This window comes from Penicillium hispanicum, assembly GCF_028827665.1.
Source record: "Penicillium hispanicum strain IBT 35686 chromosome Unknown utg000006l_segment0_segment0, whole genome shotgun sequence".
Classification (NCBI taxonomy): domain Eukaryota; kingdom Fungi; phylum Ascomycota; class Eurotiomycetes; order Eurotiales; family Aspergillaceae; genus Penicillium; species Penicillium hispanicum.
In genome coordinates this window covers 3,148,395-3,162,324 of record NW_026623198.1, presented here as the reverse complement: position 1 = coordinate 3,162,324, position 13,930 = coordinate 3,148,395, and the positions used below count along the sequence as shown (strand labels likewise).

The window sequence follows — 13,930 nt, the reverse complement described above, 5'->3', positions numbered from 1 at the left end:
TGAAAGGAGATTGACGAAGCGAGAGGCCTAGATTGCTATTACTAACCCTAGTCGTTTCCCTGATCTTTGCTCTAGTCCTTACCTAGGTACCCTAATATTATAAATTAGGGCATTAGGAGCGTTGCTCTCCGAGTCCTACGCATAAGTAGGCCGAATTCCAATAATGTGTGTAGAGTATACTATATAGTAGTGACGTATTCGACCATCCTGAACTCCCCAAGTCTTTTCCAACAAACACCGCTCCAGGGCTGTCATGTTTAAAACCTCCCTTCAGAAACGAAATCAACTTTCACTAGCGATACAACTCTGCATGGCGGCTGATAGACAATGCTCGCTTTCTACCTCTATTTTATCTTCGCTCGTCGGGCTGGCCATAGGGTTCTCCATCTTTTTTTAGTGCATTTCCTCATCGATGTTGTCAAACACTGCATCCAAAGAAGACAAAATAGCCCGGATATAAATATAGGTACTGAGCATAAAAGCTCTATGCCTGACACATACTCGCCTGACACTCCGCTTTATCCGCTTGCTAACTGTACCATTGGTCTAGCAATTGCAACTGTTGAAACCAGACCCGCACACGCTCGATCAGATATGGATCAAGCTTCAAACTACAAATTGTCAAGACGCGTGGGACCTTGAAGCAGCAATACCTTGCACACACCGGTGATTCTAATTCAATCACTGACGGGCACCGAGAAATCCTCTCACCTACAGCGAGGAGCTGGCAGGGAGTAGGTGGGTTATGTCTAGCTTGATTATAATCGATTTCTGTATGTCCTGACTGTGTATATTCCTAGGGCATCCTAAAAGGGCAGGGACTTTCTCTAAAATTTTGGATGCACAAGTAATATATTGTTGTGGGTCAGGATTAGACTTGCTCTTATTAGGTCTAGCTTGCATCTGTAGTCATGATAGCGGTATCATTCCAGTTTCTCAGGAGCGATCACTGGATAGTAGATGATGAAGCTGGGCATCTACAGACTCCCTCTATTCCTGCTACCACTCTGCCTAATGATATACTGCGATACTCTGCGATATGCGATCTGCTACGACGGTAATCCATCCCCTCCAGATCGACGCGTCCCGGTCACATTTAGATCTTCCGCATGGTGCAGTCAAATAAAATCGTTAGCGTCAACTTTCTTCCCCAAGCCACATCTCCGCCCCTGATCCAATTTCCTCCATCCGCTTGGCGTGTCCACCATGTCTAAAGCTGAAGGTCGTGAGGCTGAATCACCCACCGGCGAAAACCCTCGCCATCTCGCCCGGTGAAGTCATGATGACCCTTGGCCGGCATCCAGCACTCCCCAAGATCGACAGCCCTACGCGACCACTTCATGGTGAGGCCAGCATGATGCAGAGCCACCGCCTCAACGTCCACCCGGCGACAGCATACCGATGTCATTCGGGAGGCAACTCGCCGCGAGCTGTATATCACCGTTTTGTCCCTCTACTCTTTCTCTTCCTCCTTGATCGCATCTCCTGCCCTTTCTCGATATTTCACGCAGGATCGTCTTTCCAGCCGATCTTTATCTCGATCTCGATCTCGGTGATAAGGTGACACGCTGGGCTCAGGATTAACCCGCATACCTGACGAGGTATCCCACCTCGCCATCGACATACATCTACACTCCATTTCCATCCGTGGCCGGCACACACCCCCCGAGCAACCACAACCACAATGGGCTTCCACAAGTCGTCCATGGACATCAAGCTCAAGAACCGGCACGTCCTCACCGCGTACTGCCGCCGGCCCTCGGGCGAAGCGGTCTATTCCGAGCTGGATCTGGACGAGTTCCTCGGCGCGAAGAAGGGTAAGCCACGCCAGGCGCCGGGTGCCAGGACCAGGAATTAACGTCTCCCTCTCCGGATGCCATCCACAGGAAAATTGACATGGAGCGCCGAGAAGTTCTCCGAGCAAGCCGACGACGTCGACCTCCAGCTGGAGGGCCCGACCCACGAGCCGATGCTGCACGCGCAGCTGCGAGACGGCGATGGGGGGCAGCACGCGGACAGCGTCAACCTGGCAGATTGCATCAAGAATGAGGATGGCCGGCTGCGGTACATGGACTGTTTCTAGGGCGTGGGGGAGTGGAGAGGGTAAAAGGTAGAGCGGCTGCATAGAGTGAAATGAAATTGCCAATGGACATGTCTGCTTGATCTGTGAGGAAGTACCAATTGCATCCCTTCTGTTAGAGACGACTTCTGTCGGGTCACGCTGTCGCTGCGACTGAGAACCCTTTGTCTGTGGCCCGTTGCGGTGGCTAGAACCTGATACTCTGTTCCTGTTCCTGTTCCGGTTCAATCTCGACTGGCCATTCCCTCCGGACACTCGGTGCGCAATCCCCTCCGAGCCACCGAACTCAGCTCCTGCGGCGTTCATATTGGGGTAAATGACACTACCATTCCACTCCTCCAATCCCACGGCCGACAACTCACCCGAAAGTCCCTGCCCCCAAGTTTTTATACCCGATACCGAAGCGCCCGAAGCCCCCAAATCCTTGGAACAGTGCCCGTGCTCAGGGATGGCGAAGGTAGCGCGCGACATCTGTCACAGCCATTCGCTTTCACCGGGCGAACGGGGATAGTCCGCAACAGCGCAACCTTCTTTCGTGGCGCGGGCGCGATCAGGAAAGGCTCGCGGCTTGGGATCTCGGGATCTTGGGATCTGGCTGGAGCGGAGCGGCCAATCGCCTGTGCGCGGACTCTTGGCGCCAGCGTGGAGTAGGCGAGGTGGGTGGGGATACTGTCTGGCATTGATGGGACTGCGGCATAGGACGAGGTGAATATGCAGCTGGGCGGGTATGAGTGCAATGTGCTGCATGTCCCGCTCTCAAGTAATTTTTGCCGACGTCCAGGCGGAGATCCGCAGATGAAGACGGGGCAGGGCGAGGTGCCAACGCAATATCCTTAGTACTTGCTAGTTCGTCACGACCCTGACCAGGACTGTCAGTATGCACTACCTAGGTTCGTTCATCTATCTAATCTATCTATCTAGAGGCGAGGGGGGTGATAAAGGGTAAAGAGGGTAAAGAATAAAGGGTAAGAGAGAACAAAAGCAAAGCCAGCGCTGGAAGCCCACTGCCAAAGAGGAACCGGTCCTGATATCAACATGCAGCGAGAAGGGGAGGGGAAAACAGAAAACAGAGATATCAGATAGCCATGCCCGTTGCAGTCATCAAGATTTAACGTAGATAAACAGCCCAATCATATCTCCCCGAGCCCCAGTTTTGCTCCCCGGTCTCACTGTCTCGCCGAATGGATAGCATATGCAGATGAAAAGCAAAGGATGGAAAAGAAGGAAGACAACGCCCAGATGAGAGCTTACGGATCACGTTCATTGACCTAATGCACCCTATTCTTTTCGCCCGTCCGGGTTCCCCGTGTTCCTCCTGTTTCTAGGTCAAATGATTAAGCTCGAGGCAGGCCCGTGATGCGCAGACAGCAACAGAAAACGCTGAATTCAGATGATTGGATGTCGGGGGCGTAGGCAAGGAGGCGAGCCTTTGCTTCCTCCACAGGCTGGCGAAGGGCATGCGCAGCCTGGGAAGGAGCAATAGACAGCAGTGGGTGCCGCCAGTCGCGGAGCAACGACATTGCCTGCGAATCCGCTAGCATCGGGGACGGGGTCGGTGCGGTAACAATATGTCAAGGCGGAACCCCAGGTCTACAACTGATAGACCTGGCGCAGTTTCTGAACCACGTTGGGTGGCAGCTGCGAGAGGAACGAATCGAAGTTGGGTATCATATTTCTATAGCCTTGTAGGACCTGTGGACGAGTCAGATGGGATTTTTGGTGTGTGGGAAATCAGACACGGGCAAATCACTAACCTGCTGGAAGGAGCTCTGGATATCCCGGTATTCCTCCTGTGCGAGCGACTTGCTGGGGAACGAGGCAATGGCCTGGAAGTAGTCTGCCAGGCTTGACTCCATCGCTTGTGGATTCTTCATCACCACTTGGTTGAAGCCCAGGAATGCGGATGCTTTCTCGCGGGTGAACTCAATCTTGCTCATCGACTTCAAGAAGGGGTCCGCATATTCGCCTAGGCGTGGCGACATGGGATCCGGGCAGCACAAGCCAAGACGGCCCAGCGCCATGGCGGCGTTCTCATTTACAGAGTCGATGATCTCCTCGTTGCTGAGAATCACCACGAGCCCCTGGTAGAGCTTGTCGACCCACGGGCCGATGGGGGCCTTTTCGTTCACAGCAATTTCACCACACGACCAGCAAGCGTTGTTCAATACACTGAAGCCGGTGTGGCGATCGTCGTCTCGGATGGAGTCCAGATCGAGCTGCTTGATGAGGTTTGGCATGATGTTGGGGATGAACGGCTCCAGGTGCGGGAAGATACTGATGGCACAATCACCCAGCAGGGCATAGGAAGACTGGCGAACCTCATAGTTGGGGTCCTGCATGCAGTAACAGAGCAGGTCGAAGAAGCGGGGCTGGGAGTTGGCCACGAGCTCGCCGCTCTTCTGCGGGTCAATGGCCTGGATGATAGCGCTGAGGAGGTCCAGGCTGGTGACCAGGAAGTCCTTGTCAGGCTCGTCGATGGCCTGGTTGTTAACGGATGCAATTGATTCTTCAAGGTTCTGGTAGATAATCTTAGTGCACCGTTGGAACAGCGGGGGAGCGAATTGCGCAAACGCGTCGCCGTAGGCGGCGGCGATATAACCGAGACACTCAAGCAGAGGGAACAGCTCTCGCGACTGATCGGTGACCTGGTTGTAGCGGTTGATCAGAGCAGGCATCAGAATGTCGATCAGCTGGGGCTTCGCGAGTTCGTTCATGACGCACTCCGCCAGTGTCTGGACACAATCATAAAGGATGTACATGTTTCGATCCTTGTACTTGCCAAAGCACTGCACAAACTGGCGAAGAATAGGCTCGCAGTAGGGCACCAGGTTGTCATCAGACTTCTCCTCCAGGCTAGCAAATGCCGAGGCAGCAGCCTCTTGGACTTTCTTGTTGTTGTCAAGCATTCGGCGCAGAATGCCCTCCATCATCGGTTCGAAGAACTGCTGCTTCTGGTTTGGTTCGTGAAGGTGAGAGGCCCACTCCGAATAGCGTCCCAGACACCAGCAGGTGATCTGGCGCACGACAGGTTGTGAGTCGTTCAGCAGGGAGATCAAATAGGGGACCAGCTCGGGAAGATGGGGCGTAACCGCGTCCATACAACCATCTGCCACGGCACCGAGGGTGAGGACAGCCGCCTCCCGGTTGGGCCACTGCTCATGTCGAAGGGTCTCCTTCAAATAGGGCAGGATAATCTCGAAGATGGGGTCGTGGTATACATTCGAGAAGACATCCAGGGCAGCTGCAGAGCACTTCCGCAGGGTCCATTCGTCTTCAGGATCCTCTCCGAATTCCGAGTCTTCGATCTCGCCTTCACTCAGCTCGTCTTCATCTTCTTCCTGGGCCTGGGGTTGAGCCTGAGCGCCGTTGGCCTGGTCACCCGGCTTTGACGTATCAAGACGAGCGCCCTTCGACTTGGCGAACTGGGGCTTTAGATCCTCCGCGCGATCCTCCGTCTCGGCATCATCCTCATCGCCCATCAAGCGAATCACATCGTCCTCCTCGTATACCATGTTCTGGAGCAGAACTGGGATGATCTTCGGCATGAAAGGTCCCAATGCCTGCTGCAGGCGCTGCTGTTCACCGGCGACAATCCAGAACTCCGCGGCATCGAGCGCAAGCTCCGGATCCTCGTGGTTTTGCTGCTGCATAATGATGTAGCTGACCAGACCCTCCATGTGCGGAACGAGCTTCTCGGGCGCAAATTCCACGAGCTGTGAAAAGGACTGGCAGACCATCTTGCGGACCTCGGTGTCGACGTCGCCAGCCAGGTTGAACAGCTGCGACAGGAAGAGATCCAACGAGGCCATCAGCGCGTGGGGTCTGTGGGGGAGAAAGATGTGGATGCTGTTCAGGGCGAGAGACCGAACCCGAGAGCTCTGCCGGGTAGTGAATTCCAGCAGCTTGGGGATGATCACGTCGAGCGGGCGTTGTCCCTGGTAGTCACGGTCCAAGATCTTGCGGTTGTCCTCGCACACCTTGAAGAGTGCGCCCATTGCAGCCTCCTGGGCGGGGATCGAAACGTCGCCCGGAACATTCCCGACGAGCGACAGTAGTTCGTGGAGCACCTCAGGCCAGGCCAACAGGCCACCCTGCTGCACCAATTCGGTGATGATGCTCCCGGCACCCCTCTGGACCTGGCGGTCGGTATCCCGCAGTGCGACCAAGGCGGCAGATCGAATGAAGATCAGGCTCTGCTGGGGAATGGTTTGGTAGGCCATGTAAAGCTTCGTCTTCATGTTCATGGCGGCGGCGAAGCGCACGAAGCTGTAGGTGCTGGCGTCCATGCCCACGGCGGGCGGGCTCTGGGGCGTCGAGAAGAGGTATGTGATGTAGTTGACATAGTCCGGGGAAGCGGTCGCCTGAGCGAGCATCTATTGCCATCCTCTCAGTTAGCATGCGGTTTGCGCTTCGTCGACGAGAGGGGGATCGGAGAGGGGAGGGCAGAACGGGGGACCAAAAAAAAAATCATTGCGGTACCTCTTCGGCTTGTCTCCGGATCGACTGGTCCTGGCCATTGAGCGAGTCTCTGAGGCAACAGGCCAGCTGCCTCAATGGCTCATCCTGGGGTTGCCAATCCATGTTGGAGCGGTGCAAAGTCGACTACCTGCGACCGTGAGAAGTAAAAGTGCGTGTGGCACAAGGAGCCCCGCCAAGATTGTGGGAACGGGCCCCCCTTCGTCGTTCCCCACGGAGACACCACCGATTCTTGATACGCCTGGAATCAGAAGCCTCGGGAATGTCGATGGAAGACCAAAATCGAAAAGAACAGAGCTCTCGCGACAGGCCCAAAGACTTGGGATGTTGTCTGGGACGAGAAAAAAAAAATAGAAAAGAAACGAAGGCGAAGGCGAAATTCGAAGGCGGTAGCGGCCAAAGCCAGCCCGAGATCGACCGAGTCAAACTGCACGAACGCTCCCCAAACAGACGGTTGGGAGTGCCAAAAAAGTCCACACAGTCGATGAGAGTCTAGAGGGCTGAAGAGTGGTGCGAGAAAGCGCCTAGTGACCTACGTCATTTCACTCTGACCCAGGTGACCTCTAATCACGGCATTTTGGAATGTCGGCAGACGCTATAGAACAATGCAGTATAGACATAGCTAGATAGCTCGGTTCTCCCTGAGGAAAAGGTGCGCAAGGAACTATCTTTTTTATTCTCGCTTTTCCTTTCTCTTTGGCTCCAGAGAACTAAGACTGATGGAAGGAGGGAGACATAGGCCTTCGCACAACCAGACGATTGGAGGTGCCTCAACTGCCGCGCATTGCTGTATTTGCAACGGATATCTCAGAGCAGGCGGATAGATCTAATTATACTACAACGCTCATGCCCACACCATCTTCTTAATGTCATACACTAAATGCTCCAAAATTCCTGTGCGCTTCTTCGCATCAGCCAGCGAGATGATATCCGAGTTCTCGACCACTGACGCCTCGTTGGCGTTCTGTCCCTCGCCCGCGAGCATCGCCCGCTCAATCTCCAGGCAGATGGACCGGACCCGATCGAGCTGGCGGACAGCTCCAGTCGTAGGTCCAAGACGCGGGCTCGCTATCGCATTCGCCAGAGGGAGCGACTTGAACGCAACAAATCGCGTCGTGGCTCGCTTGCTGCCACGCAGCCAGGACACCAAATCCCATTCCCCAGTCGAGCTAGCGGTCTCTTCCAGAGCGGCCAGGCGGACGGTGCTTTGCAAGGAGCGAGTGTTGACTCGCAGCGCGTTCTCATCGCCGTCGCGGTAAACGATCACCAAGCCCACGTTGCTCCGCTCGTCCGACTGGCTGTCTGTCAGGATGGAGGTGACGTACGTGCCGTAGTGGATGCGGGAGACAGATCGGAGATCAATGCGCTCGAAAGAAAGCACTTTGTCGGTTTCCCAGTCGAAACGGCAGCTGTACACTGCAGCATCGGTTAAAAGAAGAACGGCCTCCTCGAATGGAAGGGTGCGTAGCGTGTTAGGTTGTCGGGGTGTTAGCATCGTCCATCCCCCGAGGAACTCCTCTGACGGACTGCTGATCACAATCTTGCAGCTAGTGTCGATGGCATTCTGACGAATCTTCTGCACGGAAATCCCAGGGTCGGTGGTTTGAAGTTCCATAGCAAACTCGTCAAAGACATGCGTCGAGACATTGCCTAGTAGGTAGTCGATGCAGGCTTGCGAAAAGTAGTCATTCACAATGTTGTTGTAGTATCGCGAAAGCGTCAGACCCAAGTCATTGAGCGCACCACGGTAATCCCGCTTGCGTGTGCGCGTGTAGTCTCCCTTGAGGGCGGCTGTGGATGAATACTGCTTAGAGATGGCATCACCGTTGTCTGCCCAGAGGGTATTGAACCACTGAGTCGACGAGTCCCCACCCAGATCGATGGCGATGCCTTCATTCTGTAGCTGACGCTCGAGAGCCCACTGGCCAAAAGCGCATTGCGCGACTCCCGTGCGATCCAGACAATCCATACAGTTCGTCCGTACGATGCCACTCTGTCTGCGTGACGTGGTGCCGTCTTTGACGATGGTATATCCAAACTCATCCAATGTCTCCTTCACGCGGTCAACCAATCGTGAGACATTCTCAAACTTCATGCCGCGGCATTCATTATGAAAGTCGAACCATTCCAAACGCAGCGGCGTGCCATCATTACCGCCCGCCTTGTTGAAACCATCGGCATATCTCTCGTATTGTTCGCCCAGTTTCAATTCTCCGGCAAGCTTGTCAATCAAGGACACCGCCTGGACCTTGCCATATCTCCGGCTTAGTTCCCGGAAATGTCTCTCAAACGCGAGTTGGTTAGTCTCGGCTGAGTGGTGCAACAGCGGGACGGGCTTAAAGGCATATGGTGACTGAGAGAAGTATAGTGGGATCGACCCTCGTACCTGAAGATACGAGTAGACCTCATGCGACGGATCCCAGTCGGGCACCGAGAGGATCTGCTCTGTCTCGACGGTGTTGGCTGTATTCCCGTCGTCATCCACCCCGCGCCGAAGATAACGAACACCAGGCCGATTCACCGATCGCCGGGAGATCAAGGTCAACACGAAATTGCGTTTGGGGGTTTTGGTTTCAAAATTTTCCGTTTCCTGTATGTCACCCAAAATGCGAGGCTCAGTGGACTTTTCATCCGACTGCTCCTTCTCGGGTTCTGCTACTGTGAACTGTCGTTGACCCACAAACCCTTGCAGCAGCGGCAAAACGAAGCCATGGGCGCCGCTGTCAATGAATGGAAACATGAGGTGTTTATTCCAGAAGTACTAAAGTCATGTAAGCATGGAGATTGCAGTTCGATGCTGGCTCAACAGCGTACCAATGGCTCCGCAATCTTGTGCAGGGGCAACTGGCCCTTCAAAAATTCCTGTGCATTATAAGACCTCGTAAGATCGTAATCATAAGCAAAGAAGAAATTATGCGATGCGAATAGCAGTTTCGTATACCGCAGCAGCTTCGGTAATAGCTCTGCCGCTTGATTAGACCTGGGACGCTCGACCTCACCCTCGGCATCTCCCGTCTCGACACTCCCTTTCGACGTTGTAGCATCCTCTGCTAGGGCGGGCGTGTCATCAAATGGCGACTCGGGACCGGTCTGCTCTAACGCCCCGGGCTGCGGTAAGCCCAAGTTCTTTCGAGAGAGCCAATTCGCAGCGAAGCGCCCAAATCGCACTCGCTTGCCAATGACATCCTCCGCTATACTGCTCACACTCGCGCCCCGCGTATGGTGTGTTTCCCGAGTAGGCGATGTGGGCGCACTGCCAATTTCCGTTTCGGCAACTTCGGTGGTATCGTCGGGAATCTCATCTTCGGATTCAGAGCCAAAGTCCAAGTTGTCCTGGGACACCTCTTTCCGAGCCTGGGCGATGGCACGGGTGGCCTCTGTCTGGGAGGATATGGGGATGATGGCGACGTTGGTGACGGCGTAAATCGGGCGACCTTGTATCTGCGCGACCTGCTGGCGCTGCGTCACGGAAACGAGGAAGGAAGACGACGCGACGGAAAGCAGACCTGCGGAGCATCGTCACGGAGTCAGGGTCGCGATTTCGGGGGCCGCTCGTCGGTTTGAATCTGGCGACTCACCGACCAGGCCATAGGCTTCTAGCGCGTCCCGCCCCTCCAGTGACTCGGAAGGCGATGCTGGCAGGGCGGTGATCTTGTTTGTCTTGTAGTCGATCTGAATCGACGAGGCCTCGTTGTTGGTGCCATTGTTATGGCGGGGGCCGTTGACGCCGTGTGCGTGAAGAATTAAGCCGTCGACCGCGGCAACAATGATCAGTTTGCGGAGCAAACCCGGCATCGTGCAGGGTGCAAATATTGAGGCCGCAAGTCAGAAAAGGCAAAGGTCTGAAGAGAGTGCGACCGCCATTTCCAGTTTCCTCTTCCACGGACGGCTGACCTGCGAACTACATCATCCGGAAATCGAGGGGCTCGCCCCACTTGGTCGGGGAAGCGGTGATCTCTCGTTGGATCTCTTGATCTCGGTGGAAAGGAAATTCCAATAAACACTCGGTATATACAATGATGCGTGCCCCGTTCCCAGATGGCAGGGGGGGAAAGAAAACGAAAACACGGAAGCCATTCAGAGAACCCAGTCATATCCAATCGTTCATACGAGCATGTCCAGTGCCCGACATGAGATTGCCCGAGCGTCAACCTTCACTCGGGCGTTTTGAGGAAAACAATAAAAATACAGGAGAGCTTGGGAAATGATGCAGAGATGAGGCCGGTAGGGCGGGTAGCTCGGGGTAGGGAAGGGGAGGAATGCGTTGCGACAATAACTTCGTGAGGAAGTGGGGGCGCTAGAATCATTCGACGCGAAATCAAACGTGGCTATTCTGTTTGGTATGTAGCGCCGTTCGTTCTTGCTCCTCATTTCGCGCATAGGTCGGTCCTGGTTCTCCCTCGTCCTCCACCAGGTCTGACAGGCCGATGGCCTGGTTGTTCTCGAGATCGTACGAGTGGATGAGCCCTTCCCGGTCACCATGGCCATTGAGATAAGCGATACTGGAAGAACTTCGCCGATGAGGGTCGGTGCTTCGGCGGGATTGCATAGACCTCCGAGTTTGATAGCCCGCGATGCCATCGGTCGGCACTCCTTCATCATCAATCTTGGAGTTCACCAAATTCCGCCCGTCCGGGTCATGTCGTGACAGGTTGAGGAGATAGACACCCGTGAAGATCACGAGGAATCCGCACAGCAGTGAGATTGTGCTGACCGCATCGGTTGTGTTGAAGCCCTTGAAAAGAATGAAGGAGGCGCAGATGGTGGCGGTCGTGAAGGTCACATAGTAAAGAGGATTCACGCTGCGACAAGATCTCTCGTTAACATCCCGACCACAAGCGAGACGCGCTTCTACTTACATCGAGGTCGAGAATGAGTTCAATGCCTTGTTGAAGTAGTTCATCTGGGTGAGAATGCAGAACCCGGTAACAATGGCGAAGACGTAGGTCGATGCGTGGACGAATTGGTTGTTGCCCCCGAGCGTCAATTTCACCGCAATGCCAAAGGCCTTGATAGACATTACTGAGACCGAGCCGACGGTGGAGCAAATGGAAATGAAGATGAGAGGATTCTTCTTTCCATGCACCGGGGCGACGCGATAGATCATCACGGTCGAGAAGATTGCAACGGCTAGACAGTAGAGGAGAAACCCTGTGCGTGAAGGTGAGTAGGGGTTGCGACTTTGCCAGATCAGAATCATCTGCGATCGTACCTGGCTGAAGAGCATATCCCAGGATTTCATCAATCCTCTCCACCGGCTTGTCCGGAGGGGCATGGAGTACAATGACCACCGAGCCGAGCAGACACATCGCACATCCCAGTTTTCCAAGTGTACCCAAGCGTTCCTTCAAGACGTATGATCCGAGAACCGCGCTGTGTGGTCATCAGCAATTGTCGACGAGCCGCGCAAGGAATGGAGGAACCTACCCGATCAGCACACTCAATGCACCGAGGGGCGTTACAAGAATCGCGGGCGCAAAAGCATAGGCGGCGAAGTTACCGATTTCACCAATGGCCACTGTTTCTCCATCGTTAGCGCTGCTGGGTGATCTCGACGTCGGGCAATTCCATACACATGACAACACCGGTCCACCAGATAGGACTCTTCAGATATGAAAAGCCTTCACCCTCGAACCCATGTTGTTCGGAGGCATGCATCAAACCCTGCGTGTCCAAGATCATCAGCGTTGGCGCTTCCACGAAATGCCCGGTACGTCCGCAGCCAGCGGTCGGCATTGGGGTCTCTCGGTCTCCGGTCGGTCATGATGGCAGGAACGAACCTTCTTTGTGACGACGAAACTCGTGCCTAGCCACTCACAGTTAGTCGGATGCTCCCAGGGCAGCAGAAGGGGAGAACGCCATACCTATAGCCATTGTTCCCAGGACGGCTAATATTAGCCCGACATATCTGTTCACGTCGCGCGCAAGTTGGTAAGATCTTCTGGCCACCTTGTCCACATGGTTTTGGAGAGGGAGTAGCAAGCGTACTTGTCTGGGAGCATCTTGGATTCTAATTGAGGAGCGAATGGCTCCTACGGTCGAAAGGCCTCCAGTGCCAGTAATGAGGTCGAGAGGGTTGCAGAAACGAGCGACTCGGTAAACGAAGGGATCCGCGGGAGATGCGGGTGAGACCCAGCAGGAGAGCGACCGCAGGAGGAGGATGGGACGGAGGGGATGAGAGGGAGGGCGCAGAAAAATGAGCCAGCCCGAGATTCCTGCCGATGCCGACGATAACGATGAGAAGGGAGAGGTGAAGTCGCAAGTCGCAAGTCGCAAGGTGGTGAGTTACCCAGGATGCTTGGTGCTTGGTGCCTGCGTGCGGTGGGGTTCCGTTTCGAGCCTGGGCCGATCGGGACGCGTAAGAGAGGGAAAACGGGCGGTTGGCTGGGGGCGGCTTTGCGCGTTGCTCGATGTTCGATGTTCGATGTTCGATGCTTGATGCTTGATGCTCAATTCTCGATGCACTCCTTCGATTCTCTTCTCTACTTCACCGTGATGCGCGCGACCGCCAGCTCCAGGGGGATGGCCAAGGCCCCGTGCCAGCCAAATAATGCTTAGACCCTGAACTGTTCTCAGTGGCGCCGATCGTCGTTTCATATCGATCTGGCGCCACCGCATTCGGACGTGTCTATACATAGCATGGCCACAACTCCACTTATTCCCACCTCGATGTCTTCGGCTGCCGGCTGATTTCATAGGCTTGGCCACAAGGACGGCATGTACTGAAGGGAGTCCTCCACCACGCAACGTCACGGCTCAGGGACCCAACCAGGAGATGTTCAGCAGAGTGCTTCCGATATCAGCATCGAAAGCTGCCCGAGCAGCATTGGCCCGGGTACTTTTTGGAGAATTGCAGGATTGGCCCGCATCCATGCATATTTCTGCTGCGTGAATATACATATATTTCCTATACTCTGTTCATCTATAGCTTTCTTAGCCACACATTGGCCTATTCAGAGTATAATAGTATCATATATATAGGATGGGCTTGGATATTTATACATCTACTTAGCTTAGAGCTAGAGGGTTATTTGCACAGGGGTCATATTGTGAAGAGGTGTGGCGAAAAGAATGTCAAAATCTAACTAGGCCAGCGTGCTGTTCGCAGATATATAGGCGCCAAGGGGGTACTATAGCAAAATACCTCGGGATTCGAGCAGCCCCTAGCGCTGTATAGATAGCGCTCAGTTTAGAGGATCTTCTATCCTCGCTTCTTCTCCCTCCAGTGTACCTAGGAACTCCGTTTCTTCGTTTCTGTCGCTTTCTTTGGTTTCCTACGTAGATTCGTCCTTTCTTCCGCCTTTTCGGCCGAATGGTCCTGATCTTGCACTCGATAAGGCATTCACGCCATCACATACCAATAACCTCCCTGCG

At 54.4% G+C, this 13,930-nt stretch overlaps 5 protein-coding genes across 5 annotated transcripts; 1 reads left to right on the top strand and 4 right to left on the bottom strand.

Moving 5' to 3' along the window:
- Positions 1-1,684: 1,684 nt before the first annotated feature.
- On the top strand, positions 1,685-2,083 carry N7459_007528 (CVNH domain-containing protein; the record flags this gene model as incomplete). The annotated part of the gene is made up of 2 exons (XM_056946696.1): positions 1,685-1,817; positions 1,887-2,083. 2 exons carry the CDS (start codon positions 1,685-1,687, stop codon positions 2,081-2,083), a joined length of 330 nt encoding a protein of 109 aa, XP_056798695.1.
- A 383-nt stretch (positions 2,084-2,466) lies between these two features.
- Positions 2,467-2,760, bottom strand: N7459_007527 (uncharacterized protein; the record flags this gene model as incomplete). Its single annotated transcript, XM_056946695.1, has 1 exon — positions 2,467-2,760. The coding sequence occupies one exon, from the start codon at positions 2,758-2,760 to the stop codon at positions 2,467-2,469; it is 294 nt and encodes a 97-aa protein (XP_056798694.1).
- Positions 2,761-3,670: 910 nt separating this feature from the next.
- On the bottom strand, positions 3,671-6,661 carry N7459_007526 (putative importin beta-2 subunit; the record flags this gene model as incomplete). The annotated part of the gene is made up of 3 exons (XM_056946694.1): positions 3,671-3,772; positions 3,835-6,453; positions 6,560-6,661. 3 exons carry the CDS (start codon positions 6,659-6,661, stop codon positions 3,671-3,673), a joined length of 2,823 nt encoding a protein of 940 aa, XP_056798693.1.
- Positions 6,662-7,400: 739 nt separating this feature from the next.
- On the bottom strand, positions 7,401-10,351 carry N7459_007525 (uncharacterized protein; the record flags this gene model as incomplete). The annotated part of the gene is made up of 3 exons (XM_056946693.1): positions 7,401-9,317; positions 9,371-10,062; positions 10,135-10,351. The coding sequence occupies 3 exons, from the start codon at positions 10,349-10,351 to the stop codon at positions 7,401-7,403; spliced, it is 2,826 nt and encodes a 941-aa protein (XP_056798692.1).
- Positions 10,352-10,874: 523 nt separating this feature from the next.
- On the bottom strand, positions 10,875-12,292 carry N7459_007524 (DUF803 domain membrane protein; the record flags this gene model as incomplete). The annotated part of the gene is made up of 5 exons (XM_056946692.1): positions 10,875-11,358; positions 11,416-11,707; positions 11,769-11,929; positions 11,984-12,074; positions 12,130-12,292. 5 exons carry the CDS (start codon positions 12,290-12,292, stop codon positions 10,875-10,877), a joined length of 1,191 nt encoding a protein of 396 aa, XP_056798691.1.
- Positions 12,293-13,930: the final 1,638 nt, after the last annotated feature.